General features: G+C 45.9%; 1 protein-coding gene across 1 annotated transcript in view; it reads left to right on the forward strand.

The window, feature by feature from the left end:
• The window catches only part of LOC143819490 (methanethiol oxidase-like), a 16625-nt gene extending 1626 nt beyond the window's left edge, over nt 1-14999 (forward strand). The window contains exons 2-11 of the mRNA XM_077301588.1: nt 887-999; nt 3993-4178; nt 5244-5364; nt 6654-6836; nt 7511-7689; nt 8776-8854; nt 10901-11022; nt 13265-13357; nt 14626-14744; nt 14837-14999. Of these exons, the coding sequence (XP_077157703.1) occupies nt 887-999; nt 3993-4178; nt 5244-5364; nt 6654-6836; nt 7511-7689; nt 8776-8854; nt 10901-11022; nt 13265-13357; nt 14626-14744; nt 14837-14999 (1358 nt within the window). The remainder of the gene's footprint in view (nt 1-886; nt 1000-3992; nt 4179-5243; nt 5365-6653; nt 6837-7510; nt 7690-8775; nt 8855-10900; nt 11023-13264; nt 13358-14625; nt 14745-14836) is intronic.
• The last annotated feature ends 2663 nt before the right edge of the window (nt 15000-17662 follow it).

Genomic DNA, 17662 nt, shown 5'->3' on the forward strand with positions numbered 1-17662 from the left:
CGAACAGTCTATTAACCATTACAATTTCATTTAAATGGGATTGAAAGGTGGATATCAAGGTCAGATATCAACAAGTGGTAAGAAGAGAATTTGGGGCATATCAAAATAACACGAGGAAGGAGATCAGGGACCTTGCAGCCATGAAAACATAATTTGGGCTGATCCTGCGTTGAGCAGGGGGTTGGAATAGATGACCTGTATGGCCCCTTCCAACTCTATGATTTTATGTTTCTATAATTCTATCTCTCCGCTAAAGGAATATGGTTCAACCTCCCTTAGAAAAGTTAGAAGGAAAATAATTCAACTGGGTAAGCATGAATGCTCTCCTGTCTATTAGACTGGAAAATTTAGCACAGGAAGAGCTTCCTTGGCTCCTAAATTGTTTCCTCCAGTGGCCACCATGGTTTGGGCTCCCCTTCGGCGTGGCACTGCACAGCTGCTGTTGGCAACACCCCCCAGTTGGCAGTGGGAAGTCAGGGGCACCGGCGGGAAAGCAAGTGGAGCAGGGGTTTAGGCGGCGGCAAGGTCCCTCAGCAAAAGACTACCCCCCCCCCCCGGCCTCATTAAAATTGTCAAGCGTTGACTGGTCCCCGGTGATAAAAAGGTTGGGGACCACTGCTGTATAGTCAGTTTCCACGGCCACCCTTTTCTCCTGGTGAATTGTTCTCTTTGATCTTGAGGTCAGATGTAAAAACAAAAAATCTCCAGCCACCATCTGGAGTTTGGCAACCCTAAGTCAGACTGATGAGATCTTTTTAGATGAAACAAATCTGTGATTAAAAGCATAAAACTACTCCTAGGAGAGGGAGGAACTTGAATAATGACGGAAGTACTTCCTTTTCCAATGGTTCCATTCCTTGATGTCTAAATGTCCTTGCTTTCCCAGGTCCCAGAGAGAAACTCATGTACGTCTCTTGCGTGTTAACCGGCACCGGCACCCAAGCGCCCGACTACCTGGCGACGGTGGACGTAGATCCAGAATCCCCAACTTATTGCAAGGTTCGGACCAGAGATCTTTTCATTGGGGAATATCCTGCTTTACTTTACTCCCCTCAGGGGGTGGGTTTGATAAAGAGAGGGTAGAAATGAACACACCCTGACCAGGATTGCATGGGCTAGATTCAGGAAGTGTAAAGTCATGGACATTGGACTGAATAATATTCAAGTTCAGGTAGTATAAAGTCATGGACATTGGAACAAATAGCGGCCGCGGCTTTGGCGTGGCCGCCGTTGACGCAGCGGGGGCGCCCAGGAATGACGCGGCTCCCCCGCTGATGTCATCGAGCCGCGCCGTTGCGCAGCTCGAGAGGGGCGGGGCGCTCGGCCATAGATAGGCCGAGCGCATGGGCCGAGGCCCTCTTTGTGCCGGGCCGCGTCGGAGACAGACACCCTCCCACCCTCCCTTGTTCTATGTTTCCAATGTCGCAGTGGCGGTTATGCGCGGTAGGGAGCCTGTTGGCAGGGAAGCCCACCTGCGTGTGGGAATCCCTGATGTGGGGGGTCTCAATAAGGAGACCGGCAGTTACCCGGGCGCGGCCTACCCGGCTGGGAGGCCAAGGGCCCGGGGGGCCAAGCGGTGAGCGGGACCAATGGAGGCAGACGCCCTTTGGTTCCTTGCCACCGCTTCCCGGAGTGTCGCGGCAAAAAGGCGTCCCATCCTCCCGGCTGGGAGTGAGGCGTGGAGCCAGTGGCCGCGGCACCTGGAATGCAGCCGGACGGCTGACGGGGTCAGGCTCCCTTACCCGCATAAGGCCAACCCTACGTTGGGGAGTTGCATGTTAATAAACGGCTGCGGCCAAGTTATTTGCCAAACAAGGAGTAGCGTCATCACTGGGTCAGTCGCCACCTGCAAGTCAAATGATATTCGAATCCAGGGAGTATAAAGTCCTGGACATTGGACCGAATAATATTTGAGTCCAGGGTCGATTTGGAAATCAGCACAACCCAACTGGTCTCATTGCTTCGTTTGTTCATGTCCCGGTTAGCATTCTCACTGTTGGCATAGCCCTCCTTAGAACATCCCAGTGGCAACTTTTATGTTAATTTTGTAAAATGCTTAGTAAGGTTTTGGGCAGCGTCCCTTAGCGTTGCTAGCATTGCAGTCTGAGCAATGGGATATAACCAAAAACAATCCTGAACTTGGCAAGAATCATCCAAATCCACGATGCCAGGCTGGATGTTTTGATAGTTGCTGTGCCAGTAGATGAAATAAGAGAGAAAAAGAAAATTAGCCTGACTCTGCCCAGGGCTGTGCATAAGTGGACCGCAGATAGCTTTGTTTGTAACTCATTCCCTCATTATCATCTTGCTGCTGTGCTTAAGTGGTGCAGAACCTGTTTTCCATGCAGAAGGTCCCTGATTCAGTCCTTGATGCCTCCAGTTAAAAGGCTGCCAGGTCTCAGACTGATCTTGTAACCGTGAAGTGCAAATTGTGCAGCCTCAATTTGCCTCAGGGCCTTGCAGGGAAGCGAGAAAGAGCTTAACTCTCGGAAATCACTGGGATGAGATCTTCCTGGTTATATCAGAGAGTGGATACAGTTGGGGTATGCGATCTACTGACTGGGAGAGGGGAAGAATCCTGCTCCACCATCTGTTGGAGTTTTAGATCGTAATATTGTGTCTAAAGGTAAAGGTCAAGGTCTCCCCTGTGCAAGCACCGAGTCATGTCTGACCCTTGGGGTGACGCCCTCTAGCGTTTTCATGGCAGACTCAATATGGGGTGGTTTGCCAGTGCCTTCCCCAGTCATGACTGTTTACCCCCCAGCAAGCTGGGTCCTCATTTCACCGACCTCGGAAGGATGGGAGGCTGAGTCAACCTTGAGCCGGCTGCTGGGATCGAACTCCCAGCCTCATGGGCAGAGCTTCCAGACTGCATGTCTGCTGCCTTACCACTCTGCGCCACAAGAGGCTCTAATATTGTGTCTATTGGGGATTAATTGGAAGGGGTTTTAAGGAGACTGTCATATTTTATTATTTTACCTGTTTTAAGCCACCTCGGGCCGACTGTGTCAGGAGGGGCAGGGTATGAATTAAATCATAAATAAATAAATAAACTCCACTTGGTTGTGCTATTCAAAACATCTCCCCTGCCTTTTGAGCAATCAGAATGAGAAAAGGCCATGTGCTTTCAAAAGTCATGCTCCTTCCTCCAACCTGTAAAGAAGAAACTCAACGTTGAGGACCTGGTTTACCTTATCAGCGCAGGGGTCCCCAATCTTTCTGAACCTGCCAGCCCCTTTGGAAACAAGACACAGTTTACTTTCCATCACGCAGCGAAGCCCCTTGGGCTGTGATGGCAGCTGCTGCCAAAGCAACGTTTTCACAGATCTACACAGCCAATGAAATCTCCAGTGGCCAATGTGAAACCTTGCTGGGCAAAATCCCTACTTTGCCCTACCCACTTTCTAAAATACTTGGCAAGTACCAAGAACAGTGTCGGTGGGTGGCACTGGTCAGACCACCCCTGGAGTACTGTGTGCAGTTCTGGAGGCCTCACTTCAAGAAGGACGTAGATAAAACTGAAAGGGTACAGAGGAGAGCGACAAAGATGATCTGGGGCCAAGGGACCAAGTATTTAAGTATTTGAAAGGTTGTCACTTGGAGGAGGGCAGGATGCTGTTCCCATTGGCTGCAGAGGAAAGGACACGCAGTAATGGGTTTAAACTTCAAGTACAACGATATAGGTTAGATATCAGGAAAAAATTTTCACAGTCAGAGTAGTTCAGCAGTGGAATAGGCTGCCTAAGGAGGTGGTGAGCTCCCCCTCACTGGCAGTCTTCAAGCAAAGGTTGGATACACACTTTTCTTGGATGCTTTAGGATGCTTTGGGCTGATCCTGCGTTGAGCAGGGGGTTGGACTAGATGGCCTGTATGGCCCCTTCCAACTCTAGGATTCTGTGATTCTATGATTCTATGGGTGCCTTGGTATCCATGCAAACCATTCTGTTTACCCCCAGACTGGAAAGCACCTGACTTTCCATCCTTCCCCACAGGTGATCCATCGCCTGCCCATGCCGTACATCAACGATGAACTCCACCGCTCCGGGTGGAACGCCTGCAGCACCTGTTATGGGGATACCACCAAGAAACATAACAGGTTGATCATGCCTTGTGTGGGGTCTTCTCGCATTTATGTGGTGGACACCGAGACTGACCAGAAAGCTCCCAGGCTCCACAAGGTACGTCTTCATTGGAGAAGCACAAACTAGCCCTGGGAATGAGGGAGCTGGATACAGAGGACATCGGTTATGTAGCCATATTCGAAGTAGTATCAAATTTAAGTCTAATGGTATTATTAATTTGATTTAAAGGTACCAAGGTAGCCTTCCACCTCTTTGATTCTATGATTCTTCTTCTACTCCAGAAAAATTTGGATGGTCTTTAAGGTACTATGAGACTTGAATTTAGTTCTTCTAAAGAAAGTAGTTCAGGTCAGGATGGAATTGCAGGAACAAAGAGAAGGAGTGTGTGAGACATAGAATAGATCTCTTCCAGCTACTCAAAGGTCATTGTCCCTGGCTCTTCTTTCCCTTCATGACCTAAGACAAGGTGGTCAGATGCAAGGCAGAAAGATGTGAGAATCCACAATTTCAGCTCAGGCTCTACAGATGTGCCTGGGGAGTGCCTAACCACAGGTCACCGTGTGCCTCTGGGTGTGACATATCATATCTCCAGTTTTGGCAACAGAATGTCTCATGGCAGTTCCAAGGATTCCTTCATGATTTCACTGGATTTCCAGGAGAACCTTAGAGGCCAACAATAATTTTAGGGTGTGACCTTGGGAGAGTCACACTTCCATCTCTGATGGAAATAGTATCAACGTTGGTGACCAGAAAATGCTGTCTTCTTGATGCCTGGCTGGTAGTCTACCAAGATGGGATGAGGGTTGGTTACTTACCGCCATGATTTATATCTTTTACTGCCATGATTTACATATTGTATGTCGTTTTAATGGGATTTTATTGGGGGTCTGTTGTAACTGGTGATTAATTCTTGTAACCCGCCATGAGCCGCATGTTGACAGTCGCAGGAAATCAATCAATCAATCAATAAAATAAATATGCCATAGGCCTGAGGGGAGCTTTGGCTCTTGAAAGGCCATACCTGAAATTCTTGTTGAGTCCTAAAAAGCTACTAGACTAAAATCTGGGCCTTCTTCTTCAGACCTACACAGCTATACCATCCTGCAATTATCTTCATGATTTCGGACTTGTAGATTATGAGAATTTTCTTCACCTCTGCAGGTCATTGAACCTAGAGAAGTTTTCCAGAAATGTGACCTGGCTTTCCTAAACACACCTCACTGCCTGGACTGCAGGGAAATCTTGATAATTTCTTTAGGAGACCCGCGTGGCAACGGAAAAGGTATATCACAATACAGAATCATAGAATCATAGAGTTGGAAGGGGCCATACAGGCCCTCTAGTCCAACCCCCTGCTCAACGCAGGATCAGCCCAAAGCATCCTAAAGCAATCCTGGCTGAGGGGAGTCTAGATGTGGGATCCCCAACACGGTGTAAACAGGAACTGAGACAATTAGAGCGAGTCTGGTGTAAAATGTATGATGAAGCATCAAGTGCTTCCTATAAGACACTTACAAATGCTTAAGAGATGTCAGTAAAGGCCACCAAAAGGGAATGTTTTGCAGCCTCGATTGCTTCTGCAAACTTAGGTCCGGCACAATTATTCAAGACAATTCAATGCTTGACATCCTTAAACTTAAGAATGGTCCAAAATTATACATTTGGATATTAGCTGTGAAGCTTTTATGAACTCTTTTGCAGAGTAAATCCTTTAATTCTGCTAGGACTTACCTGAAGCTTTGATACAGTTAAGGAACTGGAGACCTTGAAGAAGAGTTGGCTATTACACCCCACTTTTTCACCACCCAAAGGTGGACACAAACCATGCTTTCTTTTTTTTTTATCCATATTTTTATTTTTCATAAAGATAAAAATATAGAAACAGAACAGATAATATAAGTCAGGGGTAGTCAAACTGCGGCCCTTCAGAAGTCCATGGACTACATGGACTATTTATTTATCTATAAAATGCCCTGCATTCGCTGGCAGGGGCTTCTGGGAATTGTGGTCCATGGAGGAGGGCCGCAGTTTGACTACCCCTGATATAAGTTGTTAATACAAAGAAAGATAGATTATGCTCTTCATTTGTTACATTCATTTGTTACATTATGATAAAACTGTTCTGACCGGGCAGTGATATCAGGGCTCTCTCAGCCTCACCCACCCCACAGGGTGTCTGTTGTGGGGAGAGGAATGGGAAGGCGACTGTAAGCCGCTTTGAGCCTCCTTCGGGTAGGGAAAAGCGGCATATAAGAACCAACTCTTCTTCTTCTTCTTCTTCTATGTCCCCTTTTCATGTCCCCTTTTAGTTTATTTAATTAAATAGTTCAGATAAGGGCTCCACTGAAACACCTCTTCTGTTTTTCCATTATAAGTTCTTGGTTGTTTGGGAGTACCCTTTAAGACGATTCAGTGAGCAAATTAACCAGTGAAACATGGCTGTCTTGAAATCTATGTAACTGCCCGTACATAGAAAACTAATTTCTTTTAAGTTCCTTCCAATGAGTTTTCACTCCACCCCTTGGCAAGGAGGTCAGGATGGGGTGCACATGTGTTTTGTTCTTCTGCCAGGTGGTTTTGCCCTTCTGGATGCGGAGACCTTTGAAGTGAAGGGGACCTGGGAGGGGCCAAATCAAGCAGCCCCTCAAGGGTATGATTTCTCATACAAGCCAAGGCACAATGTCTTGATAAGCACGGAATTGGGATCACCAAAATTCTACAACAATAGGTTGAACCCAGATGACATAGGAAAAGGTAAGGCCTTGCTACATGGGAATACATCTCTGTCTCTGTCTCTGTCTCTGTCTCTGTCTCTGTCTCTGTCTCTGTCTCTGTCTCTGTCTCTGTCTCTCTATCTATCTATCCATCCATCCATCCATCCATCCATCCATCCATCCATCCATCCATCCATCCATCCATCCATCCATGGTCTGTTTCTGTTTGCTGTGCTTCAGTCTTCAATGTTGGTGTGGATTCACTTATGTCTACTTTATTTATGCTTCTTGGTTTCTCACCATATTGCAAATCTTGACTCTGTTTGTGGGCTGAGAATTTTGTACCCTTGGCATCCCACTGCATGGTCAACAAAAATGCCTTCTTCTGCATGAAGATTCCTCTTGGCCCGCTTTGCTCTGGGAATGTAAGTATAGGCTTTTAGTCCAAACACCTTTAGATAATTCAGGCTGGACTTGTGCCCATATGATGTACTACTAGCATCTTTGATAGGTAATCTGTTTTGCTGGTAAGTGACAGTGTTGATGGCTTTTCCATGATACTTATCAGGTCAGGTCAGCTGCTTAGGAAAATTCTGGAACATGATGTCTTCACTGTGTCCGGAATTCTTTTTCAGTGACCATAAGCCTGTGACCTCTGGTGGATTCACAGTCACTCACCAGCTCTCTGGCTTTTCTTTCTCTGTCCACCTTCAGGGCGCTATGGCCGTTGCCTGAACATCTGGGACTTGACCACCCACCGTCATCTCCAATCAATCGATTTAGGGGAGGATTCTGCCCCCTACGAAATCCAGTTCCTGCACAACCCTGGTGCTTCAAGTGGAATGGTCACCTGCCTGCTCGAGGGTTCTGTGTATCACTTCTACAAGACACAGGTGAACCTTGGCAATAAAAATGTCCAGCTGAGTTTTCTTGCCTAAAGCAGAGAGGGTGTGGGTGGACAGTACCAGTGACTCAAGGTCAACAGCACTGAGGATTTCACTGCTGAGCTTTACCAGGACTTGTCACAAACCAAGGATTCTGCTGCATGGAAGAGACCCTCTTTCAGACAAAAGTCCAACATGACTCCATGGAGGTTAAAGGAAAAGCAGAAAATGTAATCAATTTCCCCCAGTGTCTGGACACCAGAAACATGTCTGCCGTTTCCAAAAGAGTGTTAGGGAAGGTAATTTAAGATCCATTGTCTGAGAAACAGCCTTGCTGGTCCCAGGTGACCGTGGCTCTGTTGCCGATTCCATAAAATTCAATAAGAAAAATAAAGGGCTTCTTTGCAGAACCTGAGCTGCTAATTCAAAACTGAACTCCTCCACAAGATGGTGAACTCTGCTTGGCTGCCTTACAAGCAAAAGGGGCAAAGCTCAGAGTACATTTCAGATGCTCAGAGTACAAGACCACAGTGGGAACTTAAATCTGCCTTTCAGCCTGAGGGGCAGAAACATAAATTCAGCAGCTATGGCCTTCGCAGTTCCAGTGCAAGGATAACGGAAGGTCTTTTGTCATTCCAGCAGAGCATGTCCAGGCCCGCGTTTAATCTTTTCCAGGATTTCCAGGGTTGGAAGGCAGGGGTGGATCCCAGAATGTTGCTGCCAGGCTGGGCTAGATGGGGCAAGGGTCTGATTCTGTATCGGGCAGCACCTCACATCAAAACCAACCCCTGGCTGAGGAAACCTTGCACTCTCCTGGCTTTCTACCATGGAAAATTGTATTATTCAAGAGGGATTTTTCCTGGAAAATGCACAAAACTCACTGGGATAAATGGTTGAGGACTGTGGTCTGTATGGCCGTGTTGTAGGTAGCCCAGGATGGGTGGAAGAACTTGTCTGTAGCAATAGAAAAGAGCAAGAGTCCAGAGCATCTTACAGATTACCAAAATATGTGGCTGGGTAGAAGAAGAAGAAGAAGAAGAAGAGTTGGTTCTTATATGCCGACTATACATATAGTAACCTTTATTTCTTCCACAGGATGGAAGTTGGACAGCAGAGAAAGTGATCCAGATTCCGAGCAAGAAAGTGTCAGGATGGTTATTCCCTGAAATGCCAGGTCTGAAAGTATTTTGTATTCCTGAATATTCCTGAATCTTATTTTTTTTTTTAAGATTTTTATACCAGTCCTTGCATTGGTATTGGTGTTCAGATATATCTGCAAATACTGATACTTTTTCAGATCCAATATAGCAAGTACTGATATTTTTCTGGTCCAATACTGATTTTTTGGGGTCCAGTTAGAAAATATACCATTTTTCCTATTGTACATGCCTAGTCCAGAACATAGAGATCTGGAAGGAATGGCTTCTGGGGAGGTGGGCTGGATTCCATGGGATTATTATTATTATTATTATTATTATTATTATTATTTAATTTCTAGACCGCCCTTCTCCCAATAGGTCTCAGGGCGGTTTACAACATAAATAGTTAAAACACAATAAAATCCCCATAAAAACCCCAATTAAAAGTTACATATAACATAACATATAGCGGCGGTGGTCACAATTCTGATCTTAGTTCAGCCTGGTGGAGAGAATAATGTTCAGAAGAGGGTGGCACCAATACAATAGATCTAACCATGATCTCGGTGTTAGAGATCTCAATATTGGAGGGGATCCTCTGATGGGTTAGTGGGAGAGCTGCCCTGGCCTCAACCATATGCCTGGCGGAAGAGCTCCGTCTTACAGGCCCTGCGGAAAGCTGGTAGATCCTGCAGGGCCCTTAGCTCTTCCGGGAGCTCGTTCCACCAGGTTGGGGCCAGGACTGAAAAGGCCCTGGCCCGGGTCGAGGCCAGGCGCACATCCCGTGGGCCCGGGACAACCAGTAAATTCATACCCGCAGAGCGGAGTGCCCTGCGGGGGGCATAAGCAACCAAGCGGTCCCGCAGGTAGATGGGACCCAGACCGCGTATAGCCTTAAAGGTCAATACCAATACCTTGAATCTGATTCGGAAACAGACTGGTAACCAGTGCAGATGACGAAGCACCGGCTGAATGTGGGCCCTCAGAGGTGTTCTGGTGAGGACCCTGGCAGCCGCATTTTGGACCAGCTGTAACTTCCGAGTCAAAGACAAGGGAAGGCCCGCGTAGAGCGAGTTACAGAAGTCTAATCTGGAAGTGACCGTTGCATGGATCACTGTGGCCAGGTGTTCCGAGGACAGGTAGGGCGCTAGTAGCCGGGCTTGGCGAAGATGGAAAAATGCTGTCCGAGCTACATTGGTGACCTGAGCCTCCATAGAGAGGGAGGCATCAAATGTCACTCCCAAATTCCTGGCAACTGGTGCAGGTGTTAATTGCACCCCGTTCAGGCATGGGAGGTGTGCTTCCTGGTCCTGCCCTCTTCTGCCTCATTATACCTCACTATAGCCCCTCTAAGAGCCTCTTGTGGCGCAGAGTGGTAAGGCAGCTGTCTGAAAGCTCTGCCCATGAGGCTGGGAATAATTAATAAGTTTTACATTATTTTTATTGTTCAGCTCAAGATTATACTATTACCAGGAACTATATTGCTTTTAAGAGCCTCTTGTGATGCAGAGTGGTAAGGCAGCAGACATGCAGTCTGAAAGCTCTGCCCATGAGGCCGGGAGTTCGATCCCAGCAGCTGGCTCAACACTACTGACTAAACGAGCCTCTTGTGGCGCAGAGTGGTAAGGCAGCTGACATGCAGTCTGAAAGCTCTGCCTATGAGGCCGGGAGTTCGATCCCAGCAGCCGGCTCAAGGTTGACTCAGCCTTCCATCCTTCCGAGGTCGGTAAAATGAGTACCCAGCTTGCTGGGGGGTAAACGGTCATGACTGGGGAAGGCACTGGCAAACCACCCCATATTGAGTCTGCCAAGAAAACGCTGGAGGGCGTCACCCCAAAGGTCAGACATGACTTGGTGCTTGCACAGGGGATACCTTTACCTTTTTATAGCCCCTCTCCTTCCAAAATCATGCCCACTTCGAGCAGTTAAATATCAGGCCAAAAAGAAGCTCATCTGAGTTCTCTCCTTTCCAATAACGCACTACAAAACCCATCATGAGGAGGAGTTTCCATACCTGTCCTTGGAAAGCTACCATCAATTAAAGGAGGAGACATAAATATTCCCACCTTCTTCTCCTCCAGCCTTTAACACTGACATCGTCATATCATTGGATGATCGGTTCATGTACACGTGCAACAACTTTCATGGTGACATCCGTCAGTACGACATCACTGACCCTCACTGCCCCAAGATGATTGGCCAGGTAAGCATCTTCATTCACGGGTCCTTCACTCTCTAGTGGGAGAGGTAGGCAGGGATATGAGGTTGCACCTCAGAATTAGTGGATATCTACCCATTAATTAGAGCCTCTTGTGGCACAGAGTGGTAAAGCAGCAGACATGCAGTCTGAAGCTCTGCCCATGAGGCTGGGAGTTCAATCCCAGCAGCTGGCTCAAGGTTGACTCAGCCTCCCATCCTTCCGAGGTCGGTAAAATGAGTCCCTAGCTTGCTGGGGGGTAAACAGCAATGACTGGGGAAGGCACTGGCAAACCACCCCGTATTGAGTCTGCCATGAAAAAGCTGGAGGGCGTCACCCCAAGGGTCAGACATGACCAGGTGCTTGAACAGGGGATACCTTTACCTTAACCAATTAACCAATTAACCAATTAACCAATCAACCAATCAACCAATTAACCAATCAACCAATCAACCAATCAACCAATCAACCAATCAACAAATCAACCAATCAACCAATTAACCAGTTGACCAATTAACAAATTAACAAATTAACCAATCAACCAATCAACCAATCAACCAACTAATTAACTAATTAACTAATTGACTAATTAACTAATTAACTAATTAACTAATTAACTAATTAACTAATTAACTAATTAACTAATTAACTAATTAACTAATTAACCAATTAATATTGACACCATTGTGAATTTGTGCTAGGGCATTGAGTCGCTGAGGGAAATAATTGTTATTTCCGCCATCTTGATTCTTCTGATTTTTTGGGAATTTTTGTACCTATGGTACTGTGGTGTTCTATTGTATGTTTTTAGATATTTTTAGTGCTGTTGATGTATTTATTTTTCATTGATTGTCAACCACCAAAAGCCAACAGTGTTGGGAGTGGCGGTATATAAAATTGATTATAAATAAATAAAATTAATTATTTTCTTTATTTATTCTTGAAACTTCTGCTCCCCCCAGTCTTGGGTAAATCACAGGGGGATTACAACAGATTTACCATTGCATGAAATACTAAAAGACTATTTAAACCCAGAGTTACATTAAACTTCCAAAATAAGTAAATTTCTAATATTCCCCATACATTCTTAGTCTTGGATTGAGGGTGAACATGATGTAAGTTACCCCAAGAGAGTTGATTGGTGGTGTGACTATAGGTGGGGAGATCTAAGGTCTACTTTAACTCAACCTCACCTGCCTTTGTACATGCACTGATTTAGTTGGCAACATCAGAATTTCTTGGCAGCCTGCAAGAAGGGGATAGGAATAAGAATAAGAATAAGAATAAGAATAAGAATAAGAATAAGAATAAATCTTTATTGGCATACCAATAAGAGGCAAGTACAACCAAGCAGGGTAAAATTATAATAGAATAAAATAAGCTAATATTATAGACTAAAATATCATAAAATCAGCTGATTAAAGCATCTTAATTCTAGCTTGATAAACAGCCATTACAATTTCAGCTATACAAAATGTGGTCTCTGCAGAAAGATCACTAAGCAGAAACTGATAAATGGACTGTTCCCATCTGATCCAGTTTGATTGGTCATCCTAAAAAATAAGTTCTTGTAATTTATTTGTTTTATTGGCTGCTTCATATATACTATATTTTATCAATGTATGTATGTCCAAAAATAGACCTTTGAGGAAGACCCAGTGGGGGTCCAAATGCCTTAATGCCCTTTGGGAGAATGTAATGGAAGAAGTCATCTTGAAGATTCAAGGGTCCCAGAACCTTGAATCTGATTTTGTGTCCAGTTTGGGGCCAGTGTTGCTGAGTAAGCACAGGTTGTCCATGAGCCCTCCACGGAATCCCAGTAAGGACCCATGCTACTACATTACGGACCATTTGGTGTTTCCAAGTGAGTCTGAAGGATAGCCATCATAAAGCATGTTGCAGTAATCTAGTCTGGAGGTAACTGTTGCGCGGATCACAGTGGTTAGGTGTCAAAGAGCACCAGAAAAACAGTGATATAATATCGAATTGACCACTAGAGGGAGCAAAATGCCAATGGAAAAAAAAAAAAAACTCTGACGCAATAAGGACACCCAAGGGATGAAAATGAGAATGCGGAAAAGCCCCTGGACTTGATTTCAGCCCTTTTGCCTGTTCTTTCGACTTGAACTAGGATAGCAAAATACTGTTAATAAATTATTCTTCACCATTTTACAGAAAGCCCCTCTGATCCACTGGCACTTCCATCTGACCAGTCCTCTCTCTTTCGGGGATCTTTGTGTGCATGCAGGTCTTTGTGGGCGGCAGCATCGAAAAAGGTGGAGTGGTCACTGTCCTTGAAGATCAAGAGCTGCACTGCCAACCTGATCCCTTAATCATCCAAGTGAGTAAATCACAAGTGGAGGAGGAGAGCATGGGGTTTGGGGAAGGGAGCAACCTCAGTGTGATGTAATGTCATAGACTCCACCCTCCAAAGGAACCATTTTCTTCAAGGGATCTGATATCTGGGAAGACTCCAGGCCCCACCTGGAGGTTGGTAACCCTAGTGGGTGGGCAATACTCCCCTCCCCCCCCATTGTGGTTCTTAAGGTGCCAAATCTCAGCTAACTCAAATGAGGAAGATTTACGAGTCCTTGCATACTCTTTATATGTTTATTGAATACTTTCATTAGCCTCCTTTCTCCATTACAGGAGTCTAAGTACGGAAAATTCCCAACCAAACTATACAATCCATAAGAACTACAAAATAAAACCAACAATTTAGGTCGAAGGAGTGCTCCAAATCAAACTCCATCCTGAAAGAAAATTGTCTTCACCAGCCTCTTAAACGCTGACAGTGAGGTTGCAAGACGCACTACCCTAAGAGGGTTATTGCACAATTGTGGGGCTGCTCTCTGTTGGACATATTCTGGCAGGTGGTCCCCTAGATATGCAGGTCCCAGACCACGAATGGCCTTAAAAGTTAGCACTAAAACCTTGAACTGAATTCGGAACTCCACTGGGAGCCAACGTAGCTGCTGCAGAACTGGTCTTAGTGTGTCCTCCATGGTGTCCTATTGAGTAGCGATCCCCAACCTGTGGGCCGCAGACCACATGTGGTCCTTCGACTAATTGGAGGTGGGCCCCGAAGGATGCCTTCTTCCCCCCCCCCCGGCCCTTTACTTCATCCCCCCAGCCTTTTATAACACACTTCATTGTTGTAGCTGTATCTTATTTTGAAGGGATGTTTAAACATGACCATTGCAATCAGAGAGCGCTAGGGCAGTGGTTGAGAGTAGAGGAGTAAACTACCCCCCCACCGGGCCTCAGTAAAAGGCGTTGAGTGGTCCCCGGTGAGTGGTCCCCGGCGTTGAGTGGTCCCCAGTGATAAAAAGGTTGGGGACCACTGCTGTTGAGGACTCACACAGCAGCATGTTGAACAAGTTGTAATTTCTAAATTGGGTTGAAGAGCAGAACCATGTAGAATGAGTTATATTAATCTAGTCTGGAGCTGACTGTGTCATGGATCACTGTGACTAGGTCCTTTGGGTCAGGTAGGGTGCTAGAACCGTAGCTTGGCAGAGGTGGAAAAATGGCAGCTTTGCTAGTTTCATGACATGGGCCTCCGTGGACATCAAAAGTCATGTCCAAATTCCTGGCCTTCCCTTGTAGGGAAGAAGAGTCTATGGGGGTCCCCAAAAGCTTCAGCTCAGCTTGGACGGCAGGAGACTTTATGTCAACTACGGTCTGTACACTCCTTGGGACCAGCAGTTCTACCCGGAAATGGTCAGGTAAGAAACCTTTCGTGCTAATTTTGTGGCCAACTCTCTGCCCTCTCTGTTCACCACTTGTTCATCTGAACTCTGTTTCCTTCCTTCTCCAGGGAAGGTTCCGTCATGCTGCAGATTGATGTGGACACGGAATGTGGTGGCCTCTACGTGAACAAAGACTTCCTGGTTGATTTTGGGAAAGAACCCTGTGGGCCTGCTCGGGCTTATGATTTGCATTACCCTGGGGGAGACGTCACCACAGAGGTTTGGGCCTAGCTGGGCAGCAGGGAGGCCTGTTCCAAAGCTAGATTTAGAATCATAGAATCATAGGGTTGGAAAGGGCCATACAGGCCACCTAGTCCAACCCCCTGCTCAACGCAGGATCAGCCACTCTCTGTCTATATTCTGGAGTATTTGCCAGTTCTCCCAATTTGGTGTCATCTGCAAACTTGATGAGTAGTCCCTCCACCCCCTCATAGATCATTAATAAATATGTTAAAAAGTACCGGGCCGAGCACCGAGCCCTGAGGTACCCCGCTACTCACCTCCTTCCAGTCTGATGAAACACCATTGACAACAACTCTTTGAGTGCGGTTCTCTAACCAATTCCCTATCCACCTGACTATCTGAAAATCCAGATTGCACTCCTTCAATTTATCCATCAGAACATCATGGGGAACCTTATCAAAAGCTTTACTAAAATCCAAGTAAACGACATCAACCGAATTTCCACAATCCAGCAAACCTATTACTTGGTCAAAAAAGGAAACCAGGTTGGTCTGACAGGACCTGTTGGAGACAAATCCATGCTGACTTCCTGGGATAACCAAATTATCCTCCAGATGTTTGCAGATCGCTCCCTTTAATATCTGCTCCATTATCTTCCCCACAACAGAGGTCAGACTCACTGGTCTGTAGTTTCCCAGGTCATCCTTCCTCCCTTTTTTGAAGATCGGAATAACGTTTGCTCTAATCCAGTCCCCCGGGACATCTCCAGTCCTTAAAGAGGTCCCGAAGATGATGGACAAGGTTGTCCAAGTTCTCCAGAAAGTTCTTTGAGCACTCTTGGGTGCGTTTCATCCGGCCCAGGGGATTTGAACTCATCCAGTGCAGCTAAATGCCTCTCGACAACCTCTTTGTCCATGTCAACCTGCCACCCAGACACTATCCCTTGGCTACTGCCATCTCTAGATGTGCTTAAACCCTTTGACCTGTGGGAAAAAACAGATGTAAAATAGGCGCTGAGCCTTTCTGCTTTCTCTGCATCCTCCGTTAGAGTTTGTCCATCCGCACCCAACAGTGGGCCTATTGCCTCCTTTACTTTATGTTTCGAAGAGGACTGCACAGAATGCTTGCACACAGTGTCTTGGGACTCTTCTCTACTAATCGGTTTCTTTCTTTTTAACGTATATTTATGCTGATTCGTGGCATGGCAGCTTCCTAGGGTTGCCAGTTGTGGGGGAAGAAATTTCTGAGGCTTTGAGGGTGGAGCCAAAGAAGAGTGGAGTTTGGGGAAGGAAAGAAGCTCAGCAAGGATGTGATGCCACTCTAGGACTTCCATTTCGTAGAGCTTCCTCAACTTGATGGTATACCATAGAGTTTGTCCACTAGAGCTTCCATTTCTTCTCAGGAGTGTTGATCTCTGTACTGTAATTCTGGGAGATAGTCAGGCCTCCGGCTGGGGAGTGGCATCTCTAAGCACCAAAGAATTCAACTGACTCAGTTGCTGCTGAAATCCTGAGTAGAGAAAGAGCTCATGTCCCTTCAAAGGGCTTTTGGGGTTTATGCACACTGCATTTCTTGCAATTCGTACGTGGCTTTCTTGGAACAAGAAAATAAAAAGAGGCTTAGTTGCAAGTGTGATGCAAGCCAAACCAAGACAATAAACTATTTCCTTCCATACAGCCTGGATCTCTGTGTCTTTCTCAGTCTTCAAAGTGATTCAACAGAGTCACTATTATGAACTTTTCCTAAAACAGCATACTAGTCACCTTCTATTTGTGTCCCCACCCCACCCCTGATGAAAGCCTGCTTAGAAGGCAACCATAGCCACATGTAGCTGCCTTACAATGAACCCAGACCCCTTGTCCATCAAAGTCAGACTGACAGCAGCTCTCTGGGGACTCTGGTCAAGATCTTTATTTTTTTTTAATTCATATTTATATTTTTATACTGCCGCTCCCAGCAAACTGGCTCATGGCAGTTTACAGGAAAAAAAAACAAATAAACCATAATCCAATAAAAGCATACACATTAACAAACACCTAAAAAACAATTCCCAGAAACACACAAGATGGCGGGTTCCTATATGACAATGTTGCTGCGAGCTGGCCAGACCAAGAGCAGTGGGATATAAGAAATATTACCTATTCGTTCTTTCGTTCATTCTTTCATTCATTGTTTTGTTCATTCATTTGTTCATTCATTCATTCGTTCATTCATTCATTCATTGATAAATTCATTCATTCATTCATATTTTGACTTGTTACCCACCAGTGTCAGATTACAATTTGACAGAAAAATACATACATACAATCTTGTAATACAAAATCAAATAGGGCAATAGAAGAAATTCGCGGCAGAGAAATTCGCCCCCTAACCCTGTGATTGCCCTTCAGATAAACATATTGAACCTTAAAGGGATTGTGCAAATAATTAACGGTACTCGGTCGACTACAATGCATCTCAGTAACTGCCATTGATTTGCATGCTTAATAAGACGCAGACAACGGGTGTTGGCATAACAGACCTCAGCTCTTTAATAACCAACATGGGATATGTTGGTTTGGCAGGGGATTAAGAGTAGGGTTGGGTACGGTTCATGCCCGGAGCAGCCAGCGCTGTGCTGTAGGGGGGAGGAGCGGGCACTGGTGCACCAGTCAGCACACACATGCAGGCACAGAGCTCTGCAAGTGTGCGCCAACTGGCGTGCTGGTGCC

The sequence above is a fragment of the Paroedura picta genome, chromosome 1 (genome assembly GCF_049243985.1).
Source record: "Paroedura picta isolate Pp20150507F chromosome 1, Ppicta_v3.0, whole genome shotgun sequence".
Lineage (NCBI taxonomy): Eukaryota > Metazoa > Chordata > Lepidosauria > Squamata > Gekkonidae > Paroedura > Paroedura picta.